Source organism: Bufo gargarizans, chromosome 8 (genome assembly GCF_014858855.1).
Source record: "Bufo gargarizans isolate SCDJY-AF-19 chromosome 8, ASM1485885v1, whole genome shotgun sequence".
Classification (NCBI taxonomy): Eukaryota; Metazoa; Chordata; class Amphibia; order Anura; family Bufonidae; genus Bufo; species Bufo gargarizans.
In genome coordinates this window covers 196,170,229-196,193,871 of record NC_058087.1, presented here as the reverse complement: position 1 = coordinate 196,193,871, position 23,643 = coordinate 196,170,229, and the positions used below count along the sequence as shown (strand labels likewise).

The window sequence follows — 23,643 nt, the reverse complement described above, 5'->3', positions numbered from 1 at the left end:
TCAATCCAGGCCTTGTTCATTTTCAGTTGACAGGCGGATGCGCTTATCTGTTATAATGCCACCAGCAGCACTAAATTCCCGCTCAGACAAAACGCTGGCGGCAGGGCAGGCCAGCACCTCTAAGGCGTAGAGCGCCAGTTTGTGCCACGTGTCTAGCTTGGACACCCAATAGTTGTAAGGCACAGAGGGACCACTGAGGACGCTGACACGGTCCGCTACGTACTCCTTCACCATCTTCCAAAACTTTTCTCTCCTTGTGACACTAGGCCGTGCATCAGGGTGAGGGTGCTGGCGGGGTGTCATGAAACTGTCCCAGGCCTTGAAGAGTGTTGCCCTGCCTCTGTTGGAACTGCTGTGTGTTCCCCTCCCCTCCCCTCCTCAGTTGCCCAAGCAAGTAAGGACTCTGCTGCCAGCTTAGTCAGCTAGGACATTTTTGGAGCAATTTTTCCACAAGGACCTTCTGGTATTGCACCATTTTGCAAGTCCTCTCCAACATAGGAATGAGAGATGAGAAGTTCTCTTTGTAGTGGGGGTCGAGAAGGGCGAACAACCAGTAATCGGTGTTGGCCAAAATGCGTATAACGCGAGTGTCACGGGAAAGGCAGCATAACATAAAGTCAGCCATGTGTACCAGAGTCCCAACAGACAAGACTTCGCTGTCCTCATCAGGAGGATGACTCTCAATCTCCTCATCATCTTCCTCCTCTTCTGCCCATCCACGCTGAACAGATGGAATAAACCTGCTATTGGTACTACCCTCTGTAGAGGAGGAAACGGTCTCCTGCTCCTCCTCCTCATCATCATCCAATTCGCGCTGAGGAGACGCCTTCTCCCTTTTGCCACCCCACTGCCTCTTCCAGCCTGTTATGGTGCTGCAGATCCCTTCCCCTCTGTACTGCTGTCCTCACTCGGCTTGCCACCTTCCCAGGTTGAGTCAGTGACTTCATCGTCCACCACCTCCTCTTCCACCTCCTCACTCTGCTCATCCTCCTGACTTGTTGACCTAACAACAACCTCCGTTATTGACAACTGTGTCTCATCCTCATCATGAACCTCTTGAGACACTAATTGCGGTTGACTTATTGGCAACTGTGTCTCATCATCATCCACCTCGTGAAACACTAAATGCCGTTCCCCACCGCCATCTTCTTCTGACTGTGGATGCTCCAGAGTTTGGGAATCAGGGCACAAGTTCTCCTCATGTCCCTCTTCAAGCGGGCTTGGCGAGAGGCCTAAATTAAGGAATGGCGATGAAAACAGTTCCTCGGAATATCCGAGTTTGCGATCACTTGTTTGCCAAGTTTCCTAATGGTGGGTGGAAGGAGTATCAGGGTGAGGATTATGTTGACCAGACTCTTGGCTACTGAGACTGGACTTTGTGGAAGACAGGATGGTGTTTAACTGACTGGAAGCATTATCTGCTGCAATCCAACCAACCACCTGGTCGCCCTGGTCTGACTTCGAGAGTGGTGTCCTGCGCCGCCCTGCAAACTGGGACATGAAGCTAGGTATCGTGGATGAGTGTGTTTCTTGTGCTCTGGCAGCAGGCACAGTTTCACCGCGCCCAGGGCCACGGCCTCTGCGTGCACAATCAGCAGCATGGCCACTTCCCCGTCCCTTACTGCTTGTTTTGTAAGTGTATGTGCAAATAAAGTACTGTACACAGAATGTCACTGATATTTAGGATGTGCACATCTTATACAGAAGGTATAGTGCAAGTAATGTCGCTGTCACCACCGGCTAATAAAAAATTATCCAGAACCTTTCTGGACTCTAGTCTACAGTCTGTTCTTCCAGATGTTATGGGGAAACAGACTGAACCTTGTCAAGATGGAGGTTACTTACTGTATGAGGTCAACTGTAGGAGGGTTGGGTATGGTCAACCCTGTGGTGTTGCTGGTGAACACCATTTTTAAGATTAACCTCACAAGCCTCTGGAAAGAGAGTGCTCCTCCGTGGGTAGTCTCCTGTCGGGATGGTTTCGGCATTTCTTTCAGGAATGGAGATAGGGAGGCACGTGAAGGATCTCCACATACCACATGGCCATCTCCTGGCTTATGCTGCCCTGGTTCTAAAGGTATTACGTCAGTGGGGTCTGGGGATGTGGGAAATCAGGACTCAGTCAAGGAAACTCCTCGACCAAAGGGTTCTGTTGACCCATTTCCAAACATTTCTGGCCCTCAGGGACTGCCCAAGTCTGGATCTGGGGGTCGGGTTACGGCTTTTGAATTCCATCAGGATCCCCTTGAAGTTTTGGGACTTGACTTGGCACCGCTTCCATGAGAAACTGTGTGTGAGGGACAATCTAAAGTGTAGGAGCTCTGAGGACAGGGGGTGTCCCTGGGATAAGGTGTGTTGGCATGCTGGAGAACATGGACCACTTCCTGCTTCATTGTCCCTTTAATACAGAGGTTTACACCAGGGTGGGGACCTCCATGAGCTGGCCTAGGCTGGACACTCTCTCCTATGCGGAATGGGTCTATGGAGTATTCAGACACCTGGGTGGTAGGGACCGTTGCACTTTATTCCTAGTCAGCTCAGTGGTCAGGCACTACACGTGGCATGAACGAGTTTTAGTCTCGAGCAAAGTCCTCCTCATGGATGAGGTGGTTAGGAACATTCTCGCAGACCTGGTGAAGAGCCTCTCTCCTCAGGAGTGGTTTTGCCTTTGGGGTACCCTAGCCTGTTGTCTCTTTTCCCGGTGGTGGGCTGATGCTGTCACTCTAGATTTTATATATGTGTTGTATTGTATTTGATTATTGGTGTGTGGAATTTTGTAAGATTTTTATATTTTTTGTGTCAACCGGATCAGGAATGTCTGTACATTGAAATTGTAAATCCTGTATATAGTTGGTATTCTGTGGGAGAGTGAGAGTTAGGGTTAGGGTCCCCGGTGTTGTCTGTACCGTGCTGAGGAGCATTATGTTCTGTGTATGTGGTTTGGGTTGTATTATAGTGTAATTTATATATTTATTTATTTATGTTTTTAAAATTTTTATAAAAGAAATACAGACTAAGTAATGTAATGTATGTACACACAAAACTACATTGTATTATGAAGAAATATTTCATTTATTCAGTGATTGTTTTCTAGAGGTAAAGGACAGGTGAGGACAGCGCCAGTCTATGGTTACGTCTGTTCACTGCAGGATTATGAGATGCACATTTTTATATAACCTGGTATTGGCGTACATTCGATGGTTTTACAGATAATGGTGCCACATAAGGGTGGCTTCCTCTAGTTGTTGGGGTAGTAAATTGGAGAAGTAGAAACAATAATAATTATTAATTAAAGGATCATTAGTTGTGGTAGACGAGATCTGTGGACGTAGTCGGAGATCCGGTGTCTTCAGCCATGGGTCAGTTTCCAGGATCCTCAATATGGTTCTTGTACCCATCATTTGGACTCTTCTTTGCAGTTGACACAACTTGGACTGACCCCCCAGTGGAAACCAATGCTGTGTATGACGGATGAATACCGGCCACTCACATAGCGGAGGACGGTGCCGTCATACAGGGGGAAATCATTGAAGCTGTTGCCGGAGGGTTGACCGAATTTAAGCATTCTCCCGTGGTTTGTGATGAAGATCAGCTCGTTCACGTGGGCGGCCACCTTCCCAGACACTTGTACAATGTTCTCCCCCTTGTGCAGTAAGATCTCATAGAGCGTTCCTGATGGGTTCCCGTAGTAAGGTCCCCAGGTACCACCATACTGGAACTGGACCCTGCAGAAGTCAAGAACATAAGAAGAGACACTGCAGGGAAGAGGCTGAGAAGAGACACTGCAGGGAAGAGACTAAGAAGAGACAATCTGCAGGGAAGAGGCTAAGAAGAGACAATCTGCAGGGAAGAGGCTGAGAAGAGACACTGCAGGGAAGAGGCTGAGAAGAGACACTCTGTAGGGAAGAGGCTGAGAAGAGACACTGCAGAGAAGAGGCTCAGAAGAGACACTCTGCAGGGAAGAGGCTGAGAAGAGACAATCTGCAGGGAAGAGGCTAAGAAGAGACACTGCAGGGAAGAGGCTCAGAAGAGACACTCTGCAGGGAAGAGGCTCAGAAGAGACACTCTGCAGGGAAGAGGCTCAGAAGAGACACTCTGCAGGGAAGAGGCTGAGAAGAGACACTGCAATGAAGAGGCTGAGAAGAGACTGTAGGGAAGAGGCTAAGAAGAGACACTGCAGGGAAGAGGCTGAGAAGAGACACTCTGCAGGGAAGAGTCTCAGAAGAGACACTGCAGGGAAGAGGCTAAGAAGAGACACTCTGCAGGGAAGAGGCTGAGAAGAGACACTGCAATGAAGAGGCTAAGAAGAGACTGTAGGGAAGAGGCTAAGAAGAGACACTGCAGGGAAGAGTCTGGGAAGAGACACTCTGCAGGGAAGAGGCTCAGAAGAGACACTCTGCAGGGAAGAGGCTGGGAAGAGACAATCTGCAGGGAAGAGGCTGAGAAGAGACACTCTGCAGAGAAGAGGCTGAGAAGAGATACTGCAGAGAAGAGTCTCAGAGTGTTGTGCATTTTTATAAGTATATAATATTATCTAATGATATTTTAGCCAAAATGAATGCTCATTGCCTTTAAGAATAAAATCAGCTTAAACCAAAGTTCTGTTATGTGGCTGGAGAAGCCAAGATGAGTTCATGGCAAGTTCAGTTTATAAAAAAATATATAATTGTGAATATGAACGCACATTATATTTTTAAAGTTATTGCTAAAGATACGGGTTTATCTATGGGGAGTACACTAGCTTCCTCAGACATGTCTGTCTGAAGGGAACAAGGTTGTTTCATAGATAAGCCATGACGCAATAAGAATTCATATCCTTGAGGCACACCTGTTGTATGAGGTTCAATTCATATATTCATAATTATATTATATATATTTCTGTATGGTATATTTAGTTTACAACATATTTTAACCAATAATTAATGTAACAATGTATCGATTTATATATATATATATATATATATATATATATATTATACCATGTATGTGTCATTTAGGCTACATTCACACTGGCGTTTCAGGGTCCGCCTGTGAGATCCATTTCAAGGCTCTCACAAGCGGCCCCAAACGGATCAGTTTAGCCCCAATGCATTCTGAATGGATGCGGATCCATTCAGAATGCATCAGTTTGTCTCCGTTCCGCCTCCATTCAGCTCTGGAGGCGGACTCTAAAACGCTGCTTGCAGCGTTTTGGTGTCCGCCTGGCGGTGCTGAGCTGAACGGATCCGTCCTGACTTACAATGTAAGTCAATGGGGACGGATCTGTTTACATTGACACAATATTGGTGCAATTGAAAACGGATCCGTCCCCCATTGACTTTCAATGTAAAGTCAGGAGTCCGTATTAATATACTATTGGATCGGACTTTTCTCTAATCCAATGGTATATTTTAACTTGAAGCATCCCCATCACCATGGGAACGCCTCTCTGTTTGAATATACCATCGGATTTGAGTTAGATCGTGAAGACTCAGATCCGATGGTATATTCTAACACAGAGGCGTTCCCATAGTGATGGGGACGCTTCAAGTTAGAATATACTAAGAAGTGTGTTCATAACTGCCCCCTGCTGCCGTAGAATGTATCCTGTAGAAGATACTGAAACACTGAAGTAAGTTTCTGGTAATCGGATTTTTGAGAAGAGTTAAATGTTATTTCATGCATGTAGATAAGTAAAGTATACAAGTTCCGATGCCGACTATCAAGGCTGTTATATATATTGTTATCAAGTTAACATATAATCAAAAAGATAGGAAAGACAGTGACTCCAACAAGTCTAGGTTATAGGGAATTAAAAGTGTCAGGAAAAGACCTTCCTCTATGATGTATAGTAAAAAGGTTAAGAAGGTCATGTGAATTTATTATTAGGCACTTAGTATTAATGTTTAAGGTTGTGATATTCATCTGCAATACCACAGTGCCATCTGGAGGCAGATGGACAATATTATAGTATTTTATAATTTGTTTTATACCATGTCAAGGGTTAATATGACATCATTGTGGATTCTTAGATGAGGTGGGGAATAATTACTTGTGCGCAAAGATCCATCCATTAAATCAAGACCAAAAGAAAAACCCAAAAAGAATACTATACCAGAAGAAACTTGGATTCTTTTTTTGGGACTACTAGGAAAGTTCTTGAGAACTGGTCCCATCTGAACTCTGTCTACCTTTGACCCGATAACGTATATTGTGTTTAATGCTAGTGATATTAATAAGATATTTCTCTCGGTATATAGCGAAGAGTCCCCGTACTGTGGGAATATATAGTGTTAGGCGCCTCCATAATGCTGATTATTCTCTTAGCAAAGATGCATATTGTTACTGGAAGATCTGACATTAATTGAAAAGAGGACTAAGCCCTTGGAAAGTTATTCCCCACAGTCTGATTGCCGAGCTGAATATTTTATCATATTAATATCATATATTTTTGATTGGTCTTAGGAAAACAGAGTCAAGGGATAACATTTCCCTGTATAATCCGTGTTTTATTGCTATAGCCGGTTTGATAACAGAAGATACTAAGTTTCTCTTGGTATCGGAGTCTGTTTGTTAAAGGCACGACACTGGTCGTCATAAATCACTAAGCTATACTGTGCTGGTGAGATAGGGGTGTGTGAGCCTCACCGCGTGGCGTGTTCGGGTGTTACTTACTAACTTCATCATTTGTTTTGCAATTGTATTGATTTTATATTCTTTGTTTTATAATAAACGATATACGGATATATTTTGCACATACAATGGTCCCTTTGTTTCACTGCTTGGACAAATCAAATTAAGATACTCGATAAAAGGAACTTAGAGGCGTTGTTTATGTCCGCCCGAAGGATCATATCATATTTTTTTTATACATACATTTTTTTGATCCTCTCTTTTATATGAAGATTATTTTTATATAGAAGATATATGACAAGAGACACTGCAGGGAAGAGGCTGAGAAGAGACACTCTGCAAGGAAGAGGCTCAGAAGAGACACTTCAGGGAAGAGGCTGAGAGACAATCTGCAAGGAAGAGGCTGGGAAGAGACAATCTGCAGTGAAGAGGCTGAGAAGAGACAATCTGCAGGGAAGAGGCTGAGAAGAGACAATCTGCAGGGAAGAGGCTGAGAAGAGACACTGCAGGGAAGAGGCTGAGAAGAGACACTCTGCAAGGAAGAGGCTCAGAAGAGACACTTCAGGGAAGAGGCTGAGAGACAATCTGCAAGGAAGAGGCTGGGAAGAGACAATCTGCAGTGAAGAGGCTGAGAAGAGACAATCTGCAGGGAAGAGGCTGAGAAGAGACAATCTGCAGGGAAGAGGCTGAGAAGAGACAATCTGCAAGGAAGAGGCTCAGAAGAGACACTTCAGGGAAGAGGCTGAGAAGAGACACTGCAGGGAAGAGGCTCAGAAGAGACACTTCAGGGAAGAGGCTGAGAAGAGACAGTCTGCAGGGAAAAGGCTGAGAAGAGACACTGCAGTGAAGAGGCTGAGAAGAGACACTGCAGGGAAGGGGCTGAGAAGAGACACTCTGCAGTGAAGAGGCTGAGAAGAGACACTCTGCAGGGAAGAGTCTCAGAAGAGACACTGCAGGGAAGAGGCTGAGAAGAGACACTCTGCAAGGAAGAGGCTCAGAAGAGACACTTCAGGGAAGAGGCTGAGAGACAATCTGCAAGGAAGAGGCTGGGAAGAGACAATCTGCAGTGAAGAGGCTGAGAAGAGACAATCTGCAGGGAAGAGGCTGAGAAGAGACAATCTGCAGGGAAGAGGCTGAGAAGAGACAATCTGCAAGGAAGAGGCTCAGAAGAGACACTTCAGGGAAGAGGCTGAGAAGAGACACTGCAGGGAAGAGGCTCAGAAGAGACACTTCAGGGAAGAGGCTGAGAAGAGACAGTCTGCAGGGAAAAGGCTGAGAAGAGACACTGCAGTGAAGAGGCTGAGAAGAGACACTGCAGGGAAGGGGCTGAGAAGAGACACTCTGCAGTGAAGAGGCTGAGAAGAGACACTCTACAGGGAAGAGGCTGAGAAGAGACACTCTACAGGGAAGAGGCTGAGAAGAGACAATCTGCAAGGAAGAGGCTGAGAAGAGACACTGCAGTGAAGAGGCTGAGAAGAGACACTGCAGGGAAGGGGCTGAGAAGAGACACTGCAGGGAAGAGACACTGCAGGGAAGGGGCTGAGAAGAGACACTGCAGGGAAGGGGCTGAGAAGAGACACTGCAGGGAAGGGGCTGAGAAGAGACACTCTGCAGGGAAGAGACACTGCAGGGAAGAGACACTGCAGGGAAGGGGCTGAGAAGAGACACTTAAGGGAAGAGGCTGAGAAGAGACACTTAAGGGAAGAGGCTGAGAAGAGACACTGCAGGGAAGAGGCTGAGAAGAGACTGTAGGGAAGAGGCTGAGAAGAGACAATCTGCAGGGAAGAGGCTGAGAAGAGACAATCTGCAGGGAAGAGGCTGAGAGGAGACACTGAAGGGACAATAGTCTACAGCTAGGAAGAAAATAAGGAGGCTTTCAGGGTGTTTTGTAAATAAAGTGAACCCCCAACCAACACTGGACTCTCACCTGAGGCCCTTGACTCCTTCTACTAATCACTGTCTGCATTGTTTTGTGCAGTCTCTTCCCCTGTGCAGTCTCTTTTTCAGTGCAGTCACTATGTGCAGTCTCTTCCCCTGTGCAGTCACTATGTGCAGTCTCTTCTCATGTGCTGTCACTATGTGCAGTCTCTTCCCCTGTGCTGTCACTGTGTGCAGTAACCCTCCCTTAGCTCTTCCTGGCGCTGGCAGTCAGTGGGACACATGATATTATCGGTGGACATTTCCAGTAAACTTTGCAGCCTGCTGTGTGCTGGTAAGGCTACTCTCACACTGGCGTTTTGGTTTCCGTTTGTGAGATCCGTTCAGGGATCAGCGGTCCAAAGCGGATCAGTTTTGCCCTAATGCATTCTGAATACATCAGGATCCGCTCAGAATACATCAGTTTGCCTCCGATCCGTCTCCATTCTGCTTTGGAGGCCGACACCAAAACGCTGCTTGTCCGTCTGACGAAACTGAGCCAAACGGATCCGTCCTGACACACAATGTAAGTCAATGGGGACGGATCCATTTTCACTGACACAATCTGACACAATAGAAAACTGATCCTTCCTCCATTGACTTTCAATTGTGTTCAAGATCTGTCTTGGCTGTTACAGATAATACGAACGTTCTGAACGGATCCGTCTGTGCAGATCCATGATGGATCAGCACCAAACGCGAGTGTGAAAGTAGCCTAAGATGGGAGGAAGAGAAGACATGAGGTGTCTCACCCTAAGATGTGACTCGGGTTCTCCCGCACTCGCAGGCCTGTGATTGATCCATTTAGCTGCTCCGCGGAGAAGGAAAACGCGGTGCCCCCTCCTGCGCCATGCTCCCCCACGAAGGAAGACATACGGAACTTCACTACAGGATGAGAGGAGAGAATTAAAGGAGAACCCCTGCCAGGCGGAGGCCTCAGCATGACCAGACATTATATGGGGAGATTATAGTCTGTGCAGATTATAAACATAGATGAGACGTGTAATGACTGCCACTCACCACTAGAGGCCACTGAGGAGCCCAGGAGCAGGCACAGGCACAGCAGGGTCAGCATTGTGCAGGGAGGTGAGCGCAGTGCAGAGCTGGAGGTGTCACCGGTCCTGAGCTAGAACCGGGGAGACGACAATATATTATTATACACTGAGAGTACCCCCATCATTATACTGGTAATGACCCTCCACTGAGAGTACCCCCATCATTATACTGGTAATGACCCCTCACTGAGAGTACCCCCATCATTATACTGGTAATGGCCCTACACTGAGAGTACCCCCATTATTATACTGGTAATGATCCTCCACTGAGAGTACCCCCATTATTATACTGGTAATGACCCTCCACTGAGAGTACCCCCATCATTATACTGGTAATGATCCTCCACTGAGAGTACCCCCATTATTATACTGATAATGACCCTCCACTGAGAGTACCCCCATCATTATACTGGTAATGACCCTCCACTAAGAGTACCCCCATTATTATACTGGTAATGATCCTAGAGGTTCTGGGTAAGGCACGTCAGTCGGCAGGGATGTGATTATACAGATATATTACAGATCTCTGACAGTCGGTTACCATATGGCACCCATGATATAGCTCAGGACAGTGACATGACCTTAACCCCATCACTGCCGATTTTTTTCAGAATTTCCCCTGCACGGAACATCTGGCGACCAGCGGAACATGCGATATTGCTTTATGGCGGCTCATATAACGTAATCTGCTGTATCACCGCACTGTACACAAGGGAAGTACGCAACACCGGAGCTCAAAATTCCTGCTGTTTTCTTCCTCATATTTCCCATCGTATATGCGTAACTAGCGGTATGTCCCTATGTACTAGCTGATGCATGTTATATATATATTTATATATTGTGGCGTTTCGCTCTGGTAGATAGTGTAAGCGGGCGCAGTGCAGAGGCAAAATTTTAACTTTCACACACAATGGAAAGTTCATATAACACAAGTCCCCTTGCTGGCAGTTCTGCCTCCAGTAGTCCACAGCAGGCTTTAAGGGGCCTGTTTTCCCAGCATGCGGCTCTCAGCTCTCCAGCACGGCACAAAGCCTCAGATCCCCAAAACAGAGACGTCTTTGCTATGCCCAGCTGCCTATTTAAGGACAGCCAGGTGCTGCCAAAACCCGGATTGGCACTTAAACTCCGATCCGGTATTTGACCTCACCTGACCTCACCTTAACCCCCCCCTTTGTTCAACCCTGAGGGGGTGGACACACGCCAGACAATGCACTCGGGACAGGGCATCCTCGTTTCCCTGCAACCGGCCTGCCCTGTGTTCTACGAGAAGTTAAGGTTCTGCAGAGACAAAAACCATCTGGTGACCCGGGCACCAGGCAGAACTTTCTCCCCAACAAATTGTAGCGGAGAGACTCAAGTGCCCACTTGATAGCCAGGCAATCTCTCTCCACTATACTGTACCTGGTCTCGGCTGGGGTGAGCTTGCGGCTCAGGAACACAACGGGATGCTCCTCCCCATTGACTTCCTGGGAGAGTACAGCACCGAGGCCTACTTCTGAGGCATCCATTTGTACCACGAACTCCGTCTTGAAGTCAGGCGTCACCAAAACCGGTGACCCACAGGGCAAAAGCCTCTTCAGTCCGCTCATCCCAGCGAACCATCACTGATTTCCGTCCCTTCAAGAGCCCTGTCAAGGGCGCGACTACAGTAGCAAAGTGAGGAGCAAACCTCATGTAATAGCCCACCATTCCCAGGAATTACTTTATTTGCTTAGAGGTGGCAGGTCGGGGCCAATTCCGTATCGCCTCTATTTTGTTTACTTGGGGTTTGATGACTCAGCGCCCAATGACATACCCCAGGTACTTAGTCTCTTCTAACCCTATCGCACATTTTTGGGGGTTAGCGGTTAGGCCAGCTTTCCGAAGGGAGTCCACTGCAGCCTGCACTTTGGGTCGGTGACTTTTTCCAGTCGGTACTGTGGATGACAATATCGTCCAGGTAAGCCGATGTGGACGCAGCACAGTGTTCATTAGTCGCTGAAAAGTGGCGGGGGCGCCATGCAGACCAAAGGGTAAGACCTTATATTGATACAGCCCCTCAGGCGTGATGAAGGCAGTTTTCTCTTTGGCAGCCTCCGTTAAGGGCTCCTGCCAGTACTCTTTCGTGAGGTCCAAAACAGAAAAATACCGGGCTTGTCCTAACCTCTCGATGAGCTCATCCACCTGGGGCATGGGATACGCATCGAATTTTGGAAACCTCATTAAGTTTTCGAAAGTCATTACAAAACCGCAACGTCCCGTCCGGCTTGGGTATCAATACTATCGGACTGGCCCACTCACTTTTTGACTCCTCAATGACGTCTAGCTGCAACATTAGCTGCACCTCCTCCGATAAGGCTTGTCGCCGAGCCTCAGGTACCTGGTATGGTTTTAACCGGACTCTTGCCTGAGGCTCAGTGACAATGTCATGCTGGATTATGGAAGTGCGTCCAGGGAGGTCCGAGAACGCATCCGTGTTCCGACTAACGAACTCCCTGGCATCTTGAGTCTGTTTAGAGGAGAGGCTGTCAGCAATTCTTACTGTGGCAGCCACCTCTCTTGCATCAGACAGATGGGACGGTACCTCTTCTCCTAGAAAACTCGGCCGCGGGCTGTCTTCTGTACGGGTTTCCCTATCTTTCCACAGTTTGAGTAAATTCACATGGTACACCTGCTCTGGCTTTCGCCGCCCTGGCTGGTGCACCTTGTAGTTTACATCTCCAATTTTCTCGAGTACCTCGTAGGGCCCCTGCCACCTAGCCAGGAACTTACTGTCCACGGTCGGCACCAGAACCAAAACCCGATCACCCAGGTTAAAGTTCCAGACCCGAGCCTGCCAATTATAGACCCGACTCTGGGCTCGCTGAGCTGCCTCCATATGCTCCCTAACAAGAGGCAACACTGTCTCTATCCGATCTTGCATCTGGGTAACGTACTCAATGACACTTTTATGTGGAGTGGGTTGTCGTTCCCACACTTCTTTGGCCACGTCCAAGAGACCTCAAGGGTGTCTGACATATAGCAGTTTGAAGGGCGAGAACCCAGTAGAGGCCTGGAGTACCTCTAGCACTGCAAACATAAGATAGGGCAGAAGGAGGTCCCAGTCCTTCCCATCTTTAGACACTACCTTTTTCAACATATTTTTTAATATTTGGTTAAACCTTTCTACCAGACCGTCTGTTTGCGGTTGGTAAACGGACATCCGTAGCTGTTTTATGTGCAGCAACTTACAGAGTTTCCTCATCACCTTGGACGTAAAAGGGGTCCCTTGGTCGGTCAGAACCTCTTTAGGTAGTCCTACTCCGGAAAACATCTCCTTTAACTTCTTAGCTATGAGTTTGGCCGAGGTATGTCGCAGTGACAGCACCTCCGGGTACCGAGTGGCGTAGTCTAGAATGACTAAGATGTGTTGATGCCCTCTGGCGGACTTCGGTACTGGGCCTATGAAGTCCATAGCTAATCGGTCAAACGGTACTTCGATAATCGGGAGAGGTACTAGGGGACTACGGAAATGTGGCTGGGGGCTAGACTTACAAAACTCTTCCACTTCTTTGAATATGCTGAGCCAGTAAAACCGCTGTAGAATACGATCCTGAGTTTTCTGCAGCCCCAGGTGACCCCCGAGAACGTGTTCATGGCTAGATCTAACACAAGCTTGTGATAAGCCTTCGGGACCACCAACTGTTCAATAGGCTCACCCCATAGTTGGTTTACCCGATACAACATGTCCTGTACCACAAAACGGGGAAACACTGACTCTGCCCAAGGTTGTTGTGGTTCACCATCTACTATTAACACACTTTCCCAGGCACGGGATAGGGTTGGGTCCCGACGTTGGGCGGTACCAAAATTATCCCCGGAGACATTGAGTTCTGCCAATTCAGGACCCGGCGGCAAGTTCTCCACGTCTCCCACCATTACACTTAGAGAGATTGTCTCCCCCTGTTCCACCGAAGTGGCGGTCACCCCTACCACTGGCACTTTGGTTTCAGGCTCCCAGGGTTCTGGTCTCCCCCCTGAGCCAGGCAACTCTGCTAGGGTTACCCCTGTCTCATGGGTATCAGTCGCTCTCATAGCAGGCCATAGTACCGGGAAGTCTCTCCCTATTATAAAAGTTTGTAGTGTAAATTTGGGGCAACTGCCACTTTGTGAGTCCATCTGCCAGCCCCTGTGGTTAGAGACACCAGGGTGGTGGGATAGTCTTTTAAGTCTCCATGAATGCAAGTGACCCTGACTTTCCGGCCAGTATACTCCGCTGACCATACCAGGGGAGTCCAGCAGAGCCTCCGATGGAGTGTTTCCTACCTCCACCTGACACAGGTGGTTTAGAGTTTTTGGGGTTCCTGCTGCACACAGCTTCCTGGCATATAGTGACTGATGGTAGCCATAGTTAGTATCCATGGGTTCCACCTGATGGGGACAGTCAGCTCTTACATGGCCCGGCTCCTGACACTGCCAGCAGACTATCGGAGCCAGGTCCATAGAGAGTACACCCTGGTTGGGTTTGGTTGATACAAGTCATCGGGTCTGGGATGGAGATTTACGGGGTTTGACTGCCCCCTCCCAAAAGAACCCCCCATAAGATTCTTAGTAGCCTTGTAGCGCTCCACCAGGTCCACCATTTCCAGGGCATTGCCAGGAGACACCTGGCCGATCCAGTGCTGGAGAGGGGGTGGCAGAGCCCTCCAGAACATATCAGCCAATAGTCTATCCAGCATATCCGTGGGACTCAGCACATCAGGCTGTAGCCACTTTTGCAGGAGGTGGAGTAAGTCATAATACTGGGTCCTTGCAGGCTCAGACAGCTTAAACCCCCACTGATGTACCCGCTGGGCCCAGACCAACACATTCACTCCCCAATCTTGCTAAAATCTCACCCTTTCCTTTTTGGTAGTTGGCCACTTGATCGTTTGGCAAGTCGAAATACACCCGCTGGGAATCGGATGCCAGGAATAGAGTGACGACATCAGCCCACTGGTCACAGGGTAGCTTTTCCCTGATGGCCACTTTCTCGTACATCGCCAGGTAGGTTTCGATGTCGTCTGTGGGGGTCATCTTAGGAATCGAGGCACGGAATGCTTTCCGGGCATCGTGGACGCTCAGGATTGCTCCTGCTGTCTGCAAAGCCATCATGTGTTGTAGCTGCAACTGGTTAGTCTCTTGCTGCTGCTTATTAGCGTTTCATTGCTGCAGGTTTGTCTCTCACTGCTGCAGATTAGCCTCCATGAGGACCTTGACAACAGCCTCCATTTTGTCATGGGGCACTGGTTGTAATACAGCGGGTTTAATATACGACATACAACCGTGCCTGAAAAATGCAGAAACCAAAAATATCGGTGTTCTAGCCAGCCTCACTGCTCTTGCCCGCATCCTCCACCAATTGTGGAGTTTCGCTCTGGTAGACAGGATAAGCAGACGCAGTACAGAGGCAAAATACAAGATCTATTCCTCTGGATAGATCATCAGCTTCTGATCGGCGGGGGTCTGACACCCGGGACCCCCGCCGATCAGCTGTTTGAGAAGGCAGCGATGCTCCAGCAGCGCCGCAGCCTTCTCACTGTTTACTGCTGGCCCAGTGATGTCACGACTAGTATCAACTAGCGTGGGCGGGGCTAAGCTCTGTTCACTTGAATGGAGCTTAGCCCCGCTCACGCTAGTTGATACTAGTGGTGACGTCACTGGGCCAGCAGTAAAATTTGAGAAGACTGCGGCGCTGCTGGAGAGCCACTGCCTTCTCAAACAGCTGATCAGCGGGGGTCCGAGCTGATCAGAAGCTGATGATCTATCCAGAGGATAGATCATCAGTTAAATGAAAGTGCAGAACCCCTTTAAACTCCGGTCCGGTATTTGACCACAGGCTGGGAGGAAAATACCTGCCTTGCCAGACACAACCCCTCACTGTGTCACAATATACACGCATGTTAAACCTTTCATTCCCAAAATCGAGACATTAGGTCATAAGAATGCCCCCAAAATGCCCAATTCTGGACTATATTTGCATAAATCCTGACTGGTTTTAATCCAGTTCACAGGATAGGGACTGTGGGCATGTATGGTGTAAGCTTATAGAGTTGTGTTCTGTAAGTAGTCCTGGGTATATCTGTAATGTTATGGTGGCCACTGGATGGCTCTGGAGCACCAATGACTATAAATAAGGGCTGTAAGCAGGACGTGAGCCAGTGTGGTGGCTGAAGCCACATGTTAAGCAATGATCCCTGTGTAATGACCCAGAGTGGCATTACCACCTCTTTTGTACCCTTACTATCTTTATTGGTGTATCCTATGTCAACATATATATTTATTGTCACATCTTGCATGGTGTATGTATTCATTTCCTTGCAAATCACTGTTTTACATGTAATGTGCCTGGTTCACCAGCAGATGGCAGTAGGGATAGTTTCTCTGGGATGGAGCCTTCTTTCCATTCCAGCCCTCTCTAGAGTTTAGTTAGTCAGTCCAGCCTACCCCCTCCTGGGGAGAGGTTGTGTGTCGGCCAGCAGAGCTCTGCCTTAATCCGGGGTTTACTCACCTTGTCCACTCGATCGCAGAGAGACCGTCCGCTCCTGTCTTGATTGATGAAAACCGCGGCAAGCATGATGACGTCACCACGTACCTCTAAGGAATTTCATTGTAATTTTCTAACTATTTTAAATTTTCCCATATGGAGATCAGAAACATTTTATGGAAACATTAATCCATTTTATTGCATGATCCTGTTTACCTACTGTCCCCGGGGTGACCTTTGGACGAGCACAGAATTCGAGCCAATAATTATGTTATTTATTTATTACAGCATTGTAGCATTCAATACGTGGGCCGTACCATGTGTAGTACCTCAGAGCGGGAACAAGTATTCCTATATTCCTATATCCTGCTTCTGTTTCTAATGGCTAACAAATGAAGGACCTGGAATTGTGTATTTAATCCCAGGATATTGTGCCTTAATAACATTTCTATGTAACTTATGTATTGTTTTACATGCACTGTGCCCGGTTATCCAGCAGGTGGCAGTGTACGTGGCAGAGAGAAATCTTTAGATAGAATGGAACTTACGATTTGATTCTCACCCCTTTGGGCAGAAGTGGGCTAGTCCTGCTTCCTACCAAGGGAGAGGTTGCAGGAAACTATAGTTAGTCGATAGTGGAGCTGGAAAGAGACAAGACATGGCGCAGTGAGGGGAATGGTTCTCCCCTCCTTCAGCAGGAGTCTTCCAAGGGAAGCAGCTCATAGAGCACCATGACTCCTTGCAGTTTACAGAGTATTACGAGGAGGTCAACAGCCAAAGGCACCCCACTCAACGGTACCAGAACTGTCAGAAAGTCAAGCTACCAGACCGAAGCCAGAGAGCACAGCAGAGAAAGAGGAAGCAAGGTATCCAAGTTAGTCTGCTAGCTTACCCCAAAACCTGCTGGAGCCAAGAAAAAGACCAAATATTGTCTGGATGCAAGTTTATTCAAGTAAAGCTTGAACTTTATCAAGTCTGGACTTGTCTTATTTTCCTCCAACTATCACTCTCCTCTTTATTGCTGAGGAGTCTAGCCCTGGTGAGCAACGGTATCCAGGTAGGAGCACCGTGACACACAGAACTAATAAGGCCTCATCACCACTCGGCAGTCCTAAAAACCTGGGACACGATCGGCCCTGAGGAGCGGCGCGTGGCACGTGCAACCTGGAACTCGTTTAAATAAACATAGTTACAACATAAGATGAGGTTTTCTTTTACAGAGTGTTTTAAAACACTTTGCCCAAGTTCACGAGAAAGACCCAAACCCACTCAGTCTAAAGGGTCCTTTACAATGGACGAGGTGCCAGCAGATTGTTGGGAGGGAAGCGTTCCTTTTTGACAATCTGCTGCTCACTAGTGGAGGAGACGGATTTACATGCAGCGATCTCCTCCATCGCTCTTCCCCATAACGACTGGTTGTTTCCAGGCAACGGGTCGTGTTTACACGGCACAATCTGCTGCTCACTGGTGGAGGAGACGGATTTACATGCAGCGATCTCCTCCATCGCTCTTCCCCATAACGACTGGTTGTTTTCAGGCAACGGGTCGTGTTCACACGGCACAATCTGCTGTCAGGAAACGAGGATTTTTGTGTTTGCACAAACGATCCAATTACACAACGAACGAGCATTGTATTCGTTCATCAGGTAATCGGCGGTACATTTACACCGCCTGATCATTACTAACGTACGACACTATGAACGCTCGCTAGCGATGATCTATGCGATTCTCGGGCCCTTAACTGTATTGACCAGATACCTCAGACCTTATCTGATAGACTAATCGATGTGAAGTTTAAATCCCGGCAGGTTTTATTGAAGCCTCACAAAATATGAAATAGGAAATGTTGTGCTCGTCTGTATAGAAATATCGAAATATGATATAATGCTCTGTTTTTTAATCATATTTTACTTTTTATTCTAATTTAGGTTTATTCTCCCCATTCTCGCATCATCACTTACCCTTACCATGGATGCCGTCTGGCCTGAATGATTTTCCTCCTCTTCTGGGATATAAAACTCCTCACATTCCTATAATTTAAGCGTATTATTAGTAGATCACCTAACTGGGCTCTATTTATGTCGCTTTAATACTGTTCTCCCCTCGGTACATTATTTCTGTTTTCTCTCCTCTTCTTGCTCCTGACATATTCCCATCCCATCTCCCTATTAACCCCTGCACTTCTTATCTTCTAATGTCTGCTTCGCCTCTCCGGCAAATCTTCCTCTGCCGCTGCTCCTCCAGTTCCAGTGCGTTATCTGATTCCCAGCGACGCCCGTCACGCCTCATTTATACTTTTCTTCCCCTCTCTTAAAGGTGGATTAGACAAACCAGTATTTGTCCAACAATCTGTCCGTCTAAATGTGCCACCGATCACCCAACGAACGAGCAAAGTGCTCGTTCATCGGGGGGGTCCTGTCCTTCGTGTAGGGACTCCCATCATCGTTCCTGGGCAGCAGATTGTGCCGTCTAAACATTGATCCGCTGCCCAGATACGATGAATCTGTATGGGGACGAAGGATCGCTATATCAATCCCTCGTCCTCATACTGTGAAGAAGATCGCTACATGTAAATACAGCATTCTCCACTGAGCGAGCATCCTTCTCAACAATCGGCCCGTCTAAACCCAACTCTGCGCTTTGTACACCTTGCTAGCTTTAATTGTGCCCCAGTGACGACTAGCCCGGTCACGCTTCTTCCACGTCTCTCTGTCTTTCTCTCCAGTTTACTGCTCGCTCTGCATTCATTCAGCTTCTTTTTGTTTACCTGTTTTTTAGTGACACCCGCTCCATCACACTTCTTCCACATTCTTCTCTTCTTCTCTTTAGCCGCGCTCCACCGCTCGTTATGAGTTGTTTATTCTGTCTCTTAACGACGTCTGCTTTACTACACCTTTATGGCTCACCCCAAACTGTATATACTGTCCCCTAGCAACACTTGCCCCACCACTCCGCTGGCACATTGCCCGAAGTATTGTGATTAAACTAACTGTACCATTTGTAGAATGTTGCAATTTGTTGTTTTGTGTTGCCATACACTACTCACAACAAGGTGGGGATATTTGGCTTGTGACAGAATTTCAGGTTGACCTAAAATGCCCTCTAACCTTTACAGGAGAACTTAATGTGACCTTCTGAATGTCCAACTGTTCAGTGTTTCAGTACATTTTGCACAACTTGCTGTTCTCTAGCAAGGAGCTTAACGGCAAAATTCACAACAGGTGTTTGATCCATGAATCACCCAATACATTTCCTGTTTCAATTAGAATTGGTATTAAACAGTCCTCCTCATCATGCTGTTCACTTTTTGACATCATGAGACCAAGATGACACCTAACAATTGATGAACAGGACCTCGGCATTGCAAGGCTTCAAGCAGGATGTCCTCAGACGGAAGCAACCACTGAGCTTAGAGTGTCACAGAGTCATCAGCAGGTTGTAACAGAGATATAGAGACCGAAACAGTCACAGAAAGGAAGAGAAGTGGACATCCTTTGGCCACATGCCACACTGATGACCGCTTCATTGTGAACAATGACCTGCGGAACCAGATGATGAATGCCACACAACTCCAGGCACATTTAAGGGAGTTGAGAGGCACCCAAGTGTAACATCAGATGATTTGAAACTGTTTACATCAGTGTGGTCTGCATGCTAGAAGACCTGCAAGATACCTGACCACACCACCAGGCACAGGCGTCATCATCTTGAGCCAGGGAACATTTACGCTGGACGAGGGACCAGTGGGCCTCAGGGCTGTTCACTGCTGAAAGTCGATTCACTCTGAACAGAAATTCTGGCCGCCAATGATGTTGGAGAGCACAATGCATCAGCCACTGTGGTCACCAGACGAGCCTTTGGTGGTGGTGGTGGCGTTAGTGTGGAGAGGTCTGTCTAGTCAATACAGAACTGCCCTACACTGTGTGAATGGTGCAGTGATAAGCCCATACTACTAGAAGAACACCAGTAAACCAGTCATTGTGCCTCTGTATGAACAACACAGGCCTAATGTCATCTTCATGGAGGACATTGCACCAGCTCATCGAGGTCGCATCATTAGGGAACGGCTGCTGAAGACTGGAGGACTTCAAATGGAATGGCCTGCAGTTTCTCCAGACCTGAATCCCATTGAAAACCTATAAGAACAGCTGAGTCGCCTCGCCTTGTGGAGGCTCGTAACTCTGTACCCCAGAACCACGATGACCTGAGAGCTGTTCTTCAAGAAGAGTGGGATGCCATGCCTCAGAAGACAATAAGTCAACTTTTGAACAGCAGGAGACGTCGTTGTCAAGCTGGAATTGATGATCAAGGCCACATGACAAGTTCTTGGCGGGGTCGAGTTATTTTTTTTCAATAAATAGTTTGAGATGAGGAAATCACCATTGCTGCTTCTACTTAAATGCCCGACTTTCATCATATAATATCACTGGAACCTGAACTTTTTACATTTTCCATAAATTTCACCCGAAAGCCAAATATCCCTAACTTTTTGTAAGTAGTGTTAGTATTCTATTCCAAATGTTGAAAGATTATGTAATATCACTGTTTGATTGCAACTTCCGGTCTACCAGACCATACATTGCCCTTATTTGTGACTAGTCTCCAGCCTGATGAAGGTGATGGTCTGTCACCAAAAAGTGTAGCTTTGTCCTCCTTGTTTTATTGCTTTTTATTCAATACATTTTTTTACATTTTTTTCCCAGTGCAGCGGAGGACCATGGTAAAACCTTCAGCAGATCAGGGGACTGTGAGGACCATGGTAAAACATTCAGCAGATCAGGGGACTGTGAGGGCCATGGTAAAACCTTCAGCAAATCAGCAGACTGTGAGGGTCATGGTGAAACCTTCAGCAGATCAGCAGAGTGTGAGGGCCATGGTAAAACCTTCAGCAGATCAGGGGACTGTGAGGGCCATGGTAAAACCTTCAGCAGATCAGAGGACTGTGAGGGCCATGGTAAAACCTTCAGCAGATCAGCAGACTGTGAGGGTCATGGTGAAACCTTCAGCAGATCAGGGGTCTGTGAGGACCATGGTAAAACCTTCAGCAAATCAGGGGACTGTGAGGACCATGGTAAAACCTTCAGCAGATCAGAGGACTGTGAGGGCCATGGTAAAACCTTCAGCAGATCAGCAGACTGTGAGGGTCATGGTGAAACCTTCAGCAGATCAGGGGTCTGTGAGGACCATGGTAAAACCTTCAGCAAATCAGGGGACTGTGAGGACCATGGTAAAACCTTCAGCAGATCAGCAGACTGTGAGGACCATGGTAAAACCTTCAGCAGATCAGCAGACTGTGAGGGTCATGGTGAAACCTTCAGCAGATCAGCAGAGTGTGAGGGCCATGGTAAAACTTTCAGCAGATCAGGGGACTGTGAGAGCCATTGTAAAACCTTCAGCTCGCGCCTATTGAGGTTCTCTATTGTGGATTTTGAGGTGGGCTTAGGATCCTTATCACTTTGCAGAAGCCATCCTCTTTTCAGCTCCAGCTTTTCTACAGTTGGTGTTATGTTCGCTTCCAGAATTTGCTGGGATTTCTGTTAATTGCCATTTGTTAATTACATTTTAAAACTGAGGAAACGTCAACCTGAAACCACCCTGCTATCTTCTTGTAGCCTTCTCCTGCTTTGTGGGCCTCAACCATTTTCATTTGCAGAGTGTTAGGGTTCATTCAGACGGCCGCATTCACACGGATATCGGACGTGCGCGATAGAAATTTATATTCTTGTCCACAATTGCGGCAAACAATAGGACCTGCTCTATCTTTCTTGTGGGGCCGCGGGACAGAACTACGGATGCGGAGAGCCGCGGGACAGAACTTCGGATGTGGAGAGCCGCGGGACAGAACTACGGATGCGGAGAGCCGCTGGACAGAACTACAGATGCGGAGAGCCGCGGGACAGAACTACGGATGCGGAGAGCCGCTGGACAGAACTACGGATGTGGAGAGCCGCAGGACAGAACTAAGGATGCGGAGAGCCGCTGGACAGAACTACGGATGCGGAGAGCCGCGGGACAGAATTACGGATGCGGAGAGCCGCGGGACAGAACTACGGATGCGGAGAGCACACAGGTCTGAAGACGTGATCTCACCCTCCAATATTATTCATTTTTATTTTCATTTTATGTTGTGATTGAGTTATTTCTGTGTCTGGACTTCTGTCTGATTTATTTATGCTAATTCATATGGCTCCGGAGTGGATCCTGCTTATAAGGCTTCGTGCACACGGCCGCAGTTTTGGCGGCTCGGATGCGGACCCATTCACTTCAATGGGGCTGCAAAAGATGTGGACAGCACTCCGTGTGCCGTCCGCATCCGCTGCTCTGTTCTGTAGCCCCGCGAAAAAAATATAACATGTCTTATTCTTGTCCGTTTTTTGGACAAGGATATGCAGTTATATCAATAACTGTCCGTCCCGTTCCGCAAATTGCGGAAAGCATACAGACGCCATCCATGTTTGGTGGATCCGCAATTTGCGGACCGCAAAACACACAACGGTCGTGTGCATGAAGCCTAAGGCTGATTTCAGACCGTGCTGTCAAGTCATGAGTAAGGATCACACATCTGCTTGATATCCGAAACTCATAGACTATAGTACAATGTTTCTGCATTGTGTCACTTTGGGATTTTATCTACTCAAAGAATAAAGGTTAAATACAAAGCTGGACATTGTATGGCGGTGTTATATGGTCACTATATGGGGATATTTCATCACTGTATGGCAGTGTTATATGGTCACTATATGGGGATATTTCATCACTGTATGGCAGTGTTATATGATCACTATATGGGGATATTTCATCACTGTATGGCGGTGCTATATGATCACTATATGGGGATATTTCATCACTGTATGGCGGTGTTATATGATCACTATATGGGGATATTTCATCACTGTATGGCGGTGTTATATGGTCACTATATGGGGATATTTCATCACTGTATGGCAGTGTTATATGATCACTATATGGGGATATTTCATCACTGTATGGCGGTGTTATATGATCACTATATGGGGATATTTCATCACTGTATGGCGGTGTTATATGGTCACTATATGGGGATATTTCATCACTGTATGGCAGTGTTATATGATCACTATATGGGGATATTTCATCACTGTATGGCGGTGCTATATGATCACTATATGGGGATATTTCATCACTGTACGGCGGTGTTATATGATCACTATATGGGGATATTTCATCACTGTACGGCGGTGTTATATGGTCACTATATGGGGATATTTCATCACTGTACGGCGGTGTTATATGGTCACTATATGGGGATATTTCATCACTGTACGGCGGTGTTATATCATCACTATATGGGGATATTTCATCACTGTACGGCGGTGTTATATCATCACTATATGGGGATATTTCATCACTGTACGGCGGTGTTATATGGTCACTATATGGGGATATTTCATCACTGTACGGCGGTGTTATATGGTCACTATATGGGGATATTTCATCACTGTACGGCGGTGTTATATCATCACTATATGGGGATATTTCATCACTGTACGGCGGTGTTATATGATCACTATATGGGGATATTTCATCACTGTACGG

General features: G+C 47.2%; 1 protein-coding gene across 3 annotated transcripts; it reads right to left on the bottom strand.

Annotated features, from left to right (window-relative positions):
- Nucleotides 1-3,097: 3,097 nt before the first annotated feature.
- LOC122944603 (zymogen granule membrane protein 16-like) lies at nt 3,098-18,967 on the bottom strand. 3 transcript variants are annotated; one of them, XM_044303050.1, is made up of 5 exons: nt 18,836-18,960; nt 18,030-18,098; nt 9,550-9,655; nt 9,282-9,414; nt 3,098-3,725 (listed from the first exon to the last, which is right to left on the bottom strand). In XM_044303050.1, exons 1-5 carry the CDS (start codon nt 18,875-18,877, stop codon nt 3,398-3,400), a joined length of 678 nt encoding a protein of 225 aa, XP_044158985.1. In that variant the 5' UTR covers nt 18,878-18,960; the 3' UTR covers nt 3,098-3,397. The 3 variants fall into 3 exon arrangements, with proteins under 3 accessions (XP_044158985.1, XP_044158986.1, XP_044158987.1); XM_044303051.1 differs by having other exon boundaries at nt 18,036-18,098; XM_044303052.1 differs by lacking the exon at nt 18,030-18,098 and having other exon boundaries at nt 18,836-18,967.
- Between the last annotated feature and the right edge of the window lie 4,676 nt (nt 18,968-23,643).

What these genes read in the sequence shown, in the direction of transcription:
- LOC122944603 (XM_044303050.1), bottom strand. Translation starts at nt 18,877, where the DNA reads ATGTGGAAGAAGTGTGATGGAGCGGGTGTCACTAAAAAACAG. An exon ending in AGACGGCATCCATGGTAAGG is followed by an intron (nt 9,656 to 18,029) that starts GTAAGTGATGAT and finishes CCCCGGTTCTAG; the next exon opens with CTCAGGACCGGTGACACCTC. An exon ending in CTCCTCAGTGGCCTCTAGTG is followed by an intron (nt 9,415 to 9,549) that starts GTGAGTGGCAGT and finishes CTCATCCTGTAG; the next exon opens with TGAAGTTCCGTATGTCTTCC.